At 58.8% G+C, this 9004-nt stretch overlaps 1 protein-coding gene across 1 annotated transcript; it reads left to right on the top strand.

Annotated features, from left to right (window-relative positions):
* The first annotated feature begins 45 nt into the window (after positions 1 to 45).
* Positions 46 to 8926, top strand: Cabp7 (calcium binding protein 7). Its single transcript, XM_027956039.3, has 5 exons — positions 46 to 154; positions 6881 to 7024; positions 7800 to 7912; positions 8185 to 8338; positions 8567 to 8926. The coding sequence occupies exons 1-5, from the start codon at positions 46 to 48 to the stop codon at positions 8692 to 8694; spliced, it is 648 nt and encodes a 215-aa protein (XP_027811840.1). The 3' UTR covers positions 8695 to 8926.
* The last annotated feature ends 78 nt before the right edge of the window (positions 8927 to 9004 follow it).

Raw genomic sequence — 9004 nt, 5'->3', positions numbered from 1 at the left:
CGGCCTCAAAGTTTGCGGCGGGCGGGCGGGCGCGGAGCCTCCAAGATGCCGTTCCACCCGGTGACGGCGGCGTTGATGTACCGGGGCATCTACACCGTGCCCAACCTGCTGTCGGAGCAGCGCCCCGTGGACATCCCTGAGGACGAGCTGGAGGGTGAGTGAGTGCCCCGTCGGGACCCCTGCCCGCCGGCCCTCCTACCTGTGCGCCCAGGTGAAGCGCCGGCTAGGGGCGCAGCGGGGCGGGGGGCTGTCCGCAGGTACCGGCAACCAAGTGGACCGCTCCAGCGAGCAGCTGCGCGGGAGGCAGGATCGGTTCGCACCCCTGGGCGCCGCGGTGAGGGTAGCCGAGGCGGAGGGGCGGCCCAGCCCCTGGCCGCGTGGTCCCCTGCGCTGCGGAAACTTGCCGGGCCCCGCAGCAGGGTCAGCGGGCCGCGCAGCCCGCGGTGACGGTGCGGCAACGCGGTGGACTGGGGTGGGAGTCCGAGCTACGCCCCCCGCGCTGGCCGGGCCAGAGTACCCGCATCCCGATCCCCTCCGCGGCGCCCGCCCGTGGCTCTGCGCTCGCATTGACATTCCGCTCGTGTCGCTTTAAAAATCCAATCTGCTTGGGCAGCCGGAGAAGGGGAGAGGGCGACTGCCCTGCTCTTGCGGGTTGTGGGGCTTCCCCCAGCCCCTTCTGAGGCCGTAGCCCCTTCCCCTCAGCTCTGCGGGGACCCCCCAGCCCGGAGCGCCCGGAAGGCGGCCGGGGAGGCGGTGGCGACAACAAGTGGCCGGATTGGGCGGCTCAGTCGCGATAGCCAAGCTTAGAAGGGAAAGGCAGAGAGGCAAGGACCGAAACCTGCCCCTTACCCCAGTCCCTTGGCCTCTCAGACATGAATGGGGACCGCAGGCAACTGTCTAGAAGAAATCAGAACAGGCGACCGCAGCTGGGGTCCTCAGAAAGAGTGTTCTGGGGAGCAGTAAGACCCCTAGGGCCTGCCCAACTCTTTCCCTGCTGAGGTGGGGGGAGGTGCTCATGATTCCCCTCCCCCAGACCTCCTGGTGCCCCATATGGAGTGGAGTTGGGGGCTCTTGGCTGATGGGAGTCTTGGCCTCTTGGGATCTGCTTGTCTGCTGCTGGGGGAGGGGCTGAGATCACCTCAAGGATGAGCCTCTCTGGGTATCTTGGGTTGAAGGGTCTCTCAGATCTGGGGTCTCATTACTGCCGATTAATGTACAACCTAGGGAACAGTGCAGTTAGGGATGGTGGTGGGAAGCCATGAAGGGAGTTCCCTCCAGGTCTCTAAGCTGGAATGGGGCAGCTCTTTGGGGAGTCAGACTGGGTCTGGGGAAGATCCAGAGAAGGCAGACACCACCACACTCACTGCACCACAAGACCAGGGGCCACCTGCTCCTCACCAACAACCCACACAAACCCTTGGGTTCCAGGAAAGCTTTGGAGGCCGGGTCTGGGCTCTGGTGCAGGCAGGACAGATGGAGGGACACTGGTTTCCCTGCCCTGGCCTTATCATTCATTCCCAAAAGCCCAAGTCCCACCCTCTCTAGACCAAAGCCCATGGTTCAGAGCTTCCTCTAGGGCCTGGGAAAAGGAGGGGGCATGATGAGGGGCAAGAGGCAAGGGAAGGGGCATAGGCCATCTTTTTCCCATCTTCATTCCCTCCTGCCTTGGGCCAACCAGACCTCCTGCCAGTTTCCCCCTCCAGAGACCCTCATCCTGGTCATTTCTTCCTGGTCACTCAAACAGGGGGCCACATGCTTCCCCACACCCCAGGCAGCTTCTACCTCATTCCCTTCCCTTGCTCCAAGCACCTCCAACATGACCCTGGCACCCCAGCTCTAAGCCTCATTGGATCCCTCCTTCCCTGATCCTCAATCCTGGCATGCATGCTCTGAGAGAATCAGAGAGTGGGCTGGGATGCAGGGGTGAGTGGGCCACAGGGTGGGCAGTTCAGGGGCAAGGAGGCTGCAGGCTCCCCTTGGGCCACCTAGCCGACATGTTGGCAGGAGCCCAGCGGCGTTAGTCACCATCACACCAAACACACTCCCTGCTTCTCTCCCGCCCCCTTATCCTGGGCTAGCAGAGGGGCCCTAGTGCAGGGGGCACCTGAAGGGCAGGGACCTCCCTGAAGCCATCGGGTGGAGGGCATGGGACCAGCAGATACCAGGGTGGCCCTGGGCCATCTCCTGGCCTGCGGGCATCTACAGATGAAGACACAAAGACTGACTGACCCCCTTCTCCGCTGCAGGAACCTCAGAAGCCCTCAGAAGGTCCTGGGCTCCTTGCAGGGGTCCTTGAATGCCAGGGCAGGGTAAAGAGAGTGGCCATCCCTGGCACCAATCCCTTTTCTGCTGCCTCTTTAGTGCTCCACTGGTGCTCCTTCCCCGGGACTGTATGGATAAGACCCAGGCCCTTGGCTGGGAGGAGGCCCTTCGTGGGGGAGCCACATGTGCCAGGAAGAGGGAGCCAGGCAGACTGGGATAAAACACTGCAGTTTGTGTCTGCCTTCACTGAAATCCAGGGGGCAGTCAGTCTGCGTGGGGAGGAAGATGAGGAAAGGGGATGGGGAGGGCAGCCTTAGGATGAAGGCTTCCCAGCCAGATAAAGCTAAGTTCAGATCTCTGCACCCTCTGCTCATGGAGTGACCTTGGACAATCTCTTGCTTCTCTCAGCCTTGGTTTCCCTGTATGTAAGGAGGGGGTTGGTATTGCTCTCCCGGGGGGTCCTGCAGGTAGAGGATGCGTTGAAAGTACTCAGGACAAGGCCTGGCAGCGTGTCAGGGGTCCCACCATCACAGCAGGGGAGATTGAAGAGGGGATGCTGGAGGAATATAAGCCTGGAGTGTGTAGTGTCCGTGAGGCAGGGCTGTAGGGTGTTCAAGAAACTGGGTGAGGAAGGCAAGCTGGGGGGCTAGGTCTGGCAGAGGCACTTGGGAACCTGTGGCCCTGGGGAACTCTGGATGGCAGTTGATAGGGTAGGGGCATGGCTGGGCAGAGCTGGCTTGGGGCCTACGCAGCCCCACTGAGGGAATGGGAAGAGCTCCGTCACATTCCCTCTGTATGACACACTATGGCTGCGAAGCACCCCCGTTCTGCCAGGCACCCACAGCAGAGGCCTCCAGGGGTCCCAAGGCATCAGTGGGCTTGAGCACCTGAGGGTGGGAATGAAATAGCTGCAAGCCATCACCCTTTCTGGCCAGGGACAGATGAAAAGAGTATGTAGGTAGGGAGATGGCCACCCGGGCAGGGTTTGGGGGTTGTCCAGGAAGACAGTGAAGACTGCATTGAGAATGGCCAAGTGGAGACCTTCTGGGGAGGAGGAGCCTGGGTAGTCTCCTTTCTGCCTCTGGTCCCTGCAACCTGAGCCCAGCAGCCGCCTCTGCACAGGCCAAAAACTCAGGGAGGCTGAAGAGGTGGGGCGCAGGGCCAATGCCGCGGAAATGACAGCCTCTGCAGAGGATGGACACTGCCCCTTCCAGTGACCTCCATTCCGTGCCCCTTCTCTGGACTCGGGCTCTCTTGACAGAGTGCTGGTGGCCTTTGGGGCCTGCTAGGGACTCAGGCCCTGACATAACTCCACAGGTTAGGGAGGGGGCTGGGGGATGTTAGCCTGGGGTGTCAGGTGGGGTACAACGTTAGCCTGGAAACCCGGTGGCCCTGCCAGTCCATTCCTGAGCCAGGCATCCCCATGCCAAGATGGAGCACAGCAGGTTTACCCTGGCCTCATGCGGCAGGAAGGGAGCAAGGCTTTCGGGGAAATGTGCTGGGCTGTGATATGTTGATGGCACACAGAGACTGGGAGTCATGACATCTATGCCTCTCAGGGACCACCTACTCCTTATTCCACCCCCTACACACACAGAGGCCAGGCCTCAGCCATCAGGCAGGAGTCTCATCCCCATTTCACAGACCAGGCACCTGAGGCTCTGAGAGGGAAGTGCCTTGCCCAAGTCACCTGGCTCGGGACAGCAGAGCCAGAACCTAAGCCCAGGCCTTGGGTCCTGGCCCCAGCAGTGGGCAGACCAGCCTGGCATCCCAAGTTCTCCCTCTCCTTCTGGCTCTACCATCTGGGACAGTCTGATTTACAGCCAGGCCTGGCCAGCACTTACACGCTTGATTTTCTTGCTTAATCATCCCAGAAAGTCCCATTGTACAGGTGAGCAAACTCAAGGTCACCCAGCCAGGGTAGAGGAGGTTGGGTTTTGAACCTGGGTCTGTGTGATATCAGGATGCCTCCCTGACCAAGGAAGGTGGAGCCTGAACTGGGTCTGTGTGGGCACAGGGGCTTAATGGGGTTGCGGGGCTCCCGGACTGTGGTACGAACTGGTTGTGCAGTGAAGGGTGGGTGAAGGGACACGTGGATGGGGAGGTGGAAGGCTGTGGATTTACCTAGTGGCCTTGGGAGGTCAGTCCTGCCTGAGACATGGCCCTGGGACCTGCTGGGCTGCCTCAGAGCCTCTTGTCCACCTGCCTTCCTTCCACTGCCTCTGCTCCTGTGTGGTGCCTTTCCTCAGGGTCTCCAGGGAAAGGAGTTGGGTTCCAGTTGAGGCAGCTCTGGCAAGGTGGAAGGAACATCCGGGAACTCAGCTCACTGGAGGGATGAAGGGGGCTGCCTCTGCAACTTTCAGTGTCCAGGGCTTTGCCAGCCCACCCTGAGATGCCCAAAGAAGCCTGTAGAGAGGGGGAGACCAAAGACTTGGAGAGACTTGGTACCCGATGCTGGGTCCCCCTGCCCCAATCAAGTCCCTGGGTCAGCAGCCCGAGGGTGGTCCTCCACCTCTGCCTTTGCTCCATTTCCCATTTCTGTGGCTGGCTCACAGGGTGGGTGAGGGTGCTGCCCTTTGAAGGCTGGGCAAGGGGACAGGCAGCCTCCTCAGCCTCCCTTCCTGCTTCTTCCCATTGCTGACTGTTAGCGGGCTCCAAGTGACGGCCTCACGTCGAACGGTGCGTGAACTTCTGCTCAGCTGCTTTCTCTGTGTGCCCCAGTGGGTGGGTCCCCACATCAGTTATTCAGTTTCGTCATTCATCCAGCAAATGTTTATGCTTGAGTGACAGGCCCTGTCTCAGGTCATGGGGATAAGTCATGAATAAGATCCCCCGATCCCTGCTCTTACAGCAGTCATAGTTCACCATTCAGTGTGGGGGAACAGCAGGTCTGTGGGGCCCCAGAGGAGAGCCAAGGTCAGGCAGGGGCAGGGAGGGCATCAGGGAGATGGACTGTCCAGGCTGAGAACTGGGGCTGCATGGGAGGTGGCAATGGGGAGAGGAAGAGCGTTCCAGGTAAAAGGAGCTGTATGTTCCAAACCTGGAGATAGAGCAGTGCTGATGTCCAGGCCTGAGAGGGGCCCCTGGGGGCTAGAGTTCAGTACTTGGAATGGCCAGAGCCTAGGGCTGGGTTGGCACTGGCCAGAAACCCACGTGTGTTTGTGTGTGTGCGTATTTGCCTCCATCTCTACCCAGAGACTCTCAGGCTCTTCAGAGTGAGCCTTGTGGGTGCCACGCCTGTTACACAGCTCTAGTCATGGGGAGCACACTGCTTCCTTGGTGGCTTAGGAAAATGCTTGGTGGGAGTTGGCCTAGAGTTTCCAGAGTCTAAAGTTTGCAGAAACCCTGGGCCTGGCCCAAATCTCTCAGCTCAGCCGTTTCCCTAGCTCCAGATTCTCAGCTTTCCTTGAAATGTACCTAGGCAACTCGGGGGGCTTCCCTGTGTTTGTCTCAGACATACTTGTGAGACTCTGACCTCAGCTCAAACTATCTGGCTGTAAGCCATGGCTCCTGGTCTGTGGTAGAACCAACAGGCTGAGCTGGGCTCCCCTGTCCCCCAGAGACCAAGGAATAACCCCAAAGTGTAGGATTCTAAAAGCAGTTTTAGGATTCACAGACCCCGGCATTAAGTCCTGGATCAGCCTGTCCAGAAGCTGGCTGCCCAGCCTCTTCAGGACTCTAGGTGGGGAGCACGGGGGCATTCCTGTGTCTCTAAGGAGTTCAACTCTGCATGCTAAAAACCCACCCACGGGACAATTTAGGCAAAGACCAGCAGGCTGCTAAGTGAAGAAAGACCTCCAGGGAACTGGAGCTAGTGGACTGAGATTTGTCCCCCAGAGGGGCCCTCTTGGGGCTGTGATAATTAAAGAAGCAGAGGAGGAACAAAGGTGAGAAATTAGGACCTCATTCACGGTTCCTGGATGTCATCCTCAATATCATTCCACCCATTTTGCTATGGGTGAGACTGAGGCCGGTCCAAGGTCATACTCTGCAAGTGCATTGTTCCCCAACTAAGTGACCCAGGTTCTCGGGCCTCAGTTTTTCCCTCTGTGCAATGGGGAGGAGACTCCCACATCTGATCTAGCATGAGCCTGGTGGGGCCCCTCCACCCCACCTCTGTCTCCCCCAAAACTGGAAGGCAGTATGTGTCCAGCTGGGAGCCCATTAGCTGGAGCTGCTGCCGCCTCATGTGGCTGTCATTAGCGAGGCTGGCCAGTGTTAAGGAGCTGAGTCTCTGGAGGAAGCTCAGGAGGTGGGGATGAAGGAGAGAGAGAGATGGAAGGGATGGGAATGAGAGGAGAAGCCCTGGCCTGGCAAGCCTGGCATCCTCCCTGTACCTACCACACGGGGGCGTCGTGAGCTCATCAGGAGAGGCTCTGGGAGCCTGGCATGCTCAGACTCCAGGGGACAGTCACCGCAAAGGGCCAGGTACTCCTTTGCAGCCTGGCTCGGCCTGCCCAGAGACCCCAGAATACAGCACCACTAGTGAACCCTTGGGCCATCCTGTGACTGTTTCTCACCAGATCTGCAGATTCTGGGTTGGTTAGATCCCAGGGGTCTGACAAGGGGGCTGTTGGGGACAGGGTTGAGGTTCCAGACTACTCTGCTCCCCCCACAGAGATCCGCGAGGCCTTCAAGGTGTTTGACCGTGATGGCAATGGCTTCATCTCCAAGCAGGAGCTGGGTACGGCCATGCGCTCTCTGGGCTACATGCCCAATGAGGTGGAGCTGGAGGTTATCATCCAACGGCTGGACATGGATGGTGAGCACTGGCCCTTTCACCTGGGCCCCGGGGATGGGGGAGGGTCTGAGGCCTGAGTCACTGAGGCTTAGTCTACCCTGGGCCTCTTGTTTCCCCTACTCCAAGCCACCCCAAAGTCTGTTGCAGGTTGTAGCCAGACCTGGCCCCATTTCTCACCCTGGAGAATCGAGACCAGATAGCCCTAGCCACATGCAGGGCTCAAAGACTGCTCTTCTCATCTCACTCTGTAGACTGAGAAATGTGGAAAATGGAGAGTTTATAATAAATATATCCCCAGCTTTCACCATCCCAAACAAAATCATTGAGTTGTTTTTACCACTTGACATTTTATTAAGGAAAAATTCATGAGAAAGACCAATATTGCCAAGTCCTCTCTGCTTCATCCCACCAGAGACCTCAAGAGAGCAGGTCACCCCCTCCTGAGCCTCATTTCCTGCCTGTATGGTGGAGGCGATGTCTGGCCCTGTACCCGCCCTGGTCAGCAACAGGGTGCTGGGGAGCCCTGGATGGTTTTGTGTAAACTGAGTGAACTCTGGGGCCACCTGCTGCTCTCCATCTCCACCCTCCCCCGTGGGGCCTCATCACACTTGGTGGTCTCCACATTAGCCCAGAGCGTGGCATGTTAGGTGCCCCTGAAGTTGAATCAAGACTTAAAAAGGGCACTTGCCTGATATGCCAGGACTCCATCCCAAGTCCCAAAGAAGGGCAGGAACTGCCCTGCTGGCCCCAGGTAGGTTTCAGCCTGACAATCTGATTGGACCTGTGCCCACTCTAGGTGATGGCCAGGTAGATTTTGAGGAGTTTGTGACCCTCCTGGGACCCAAGCTTTCTACCTCAGGGATCCCAGAGAAGTTCCATGGCACTGACTTTGACACTGTCTTCTGGAAGGTATGTCCTGGTTGGTTGGGACTCAGGGCTTTGGAGAGACTTAGGGGTTTGTAAAGGGGAGATGACCACTCCAGGCTTCTGTCCACTGCATGTCTTCTCTACTGGGGGGGCCATGGGCTCACTGGGAGAGGCAGGTGTCGGTCAAGGATGCCATAGGAATGAAGCAAGAGTTTCCAGTCCTTCAGAATCTGGAGGACCGTCCCTGGGCTTTTGTGACTGCAGGGTGTTGGGTGGGGTGGTGGCCAGAGCACTGTTCCTCCCCCTGCCCCAAGTGCGACATGCAGAAGCTGACGGTGGATGAGCTGAAGCGGCTGCTCTACGACACCTTCTGTGAGCACCTGTCCATGAAGGACATCGAGAACATCATCATGACAGAGGAGGAGAGTCACCTGGGCACAGCCGAGGAGTGCCCTGTGGATGTGGAAAGTGAGTGACAGGCCCCTGGGACAGCTCAGCCACTTGAGCAGAAGGACATACCAGGGGTTTGCAGAGTGGGGCTGGCGGGGGTGGGGGGTGGTTTCCTGTGTGTCCCAAGCTTTGTGTCCCTGTGTTCCCATGGGTTGAGACTGCGTGCCAAAGTGTAGGCAGCTTCTGATTCTACCGCTTTGTGTCTCCTTCTCTCTGCTCCCTGGTGCTCCCCGTGGGTGGCCGCAGCCTGCTCCAACCAGCAGATCCGCCAGACATGTGTCCGCAAGAGTCTGATCTGCGCCTTCGCCATTGCCTTCATCATCAGCGTCATGCTCATTGCAGCCAACCAGGTGCTGCGCAGCGGCATGAAATAAGTGCCACCTGGGCACCTGGTCTGGCACGTGCAGTGCTGGGCCCACTCCACACCCACCACCACCTGCAGCCCTTCTCCCTCAGCTGGCTCTGGACCAATATCCTGTGTATTTCGGGGCCTGGACGTCTGGTGACCCCCACCCCTCTCACCCCATGGCCCTTGCATGGAGCTGTGGCTAGGCTGTGGAGAACCTGGTGGTGGCCCCGAGGACGGCCCCCAGCCCCTACACCATGCCCGTACCCTTTCCTAGCCTGTATGTAGCGCTAACTCTTCCTGCTGCCAGGGGCTCCTGGGAAATGAGGGCCTTGTAC

Source organism: Marmota flaviventris, chromosome 1, assembly GCF_047511675.1.
Source record: "Marmota flaviventris isolate mMarFla1 chromosome 1, mMarFla1.hap1, whole genome shotgun sequence".
Classification (NCBI taxonomy): Eukaryota; Metazoa; Chordata; class Mammalia; order Rodentia; family Sciuridae; genus Marmota; species Marmota flaviventris.
The sequence above is the reverse complement of the archived record's forward strand: the minus strand, read 5'-3'. Positions and strand labels throughout refer to the sequence as shown.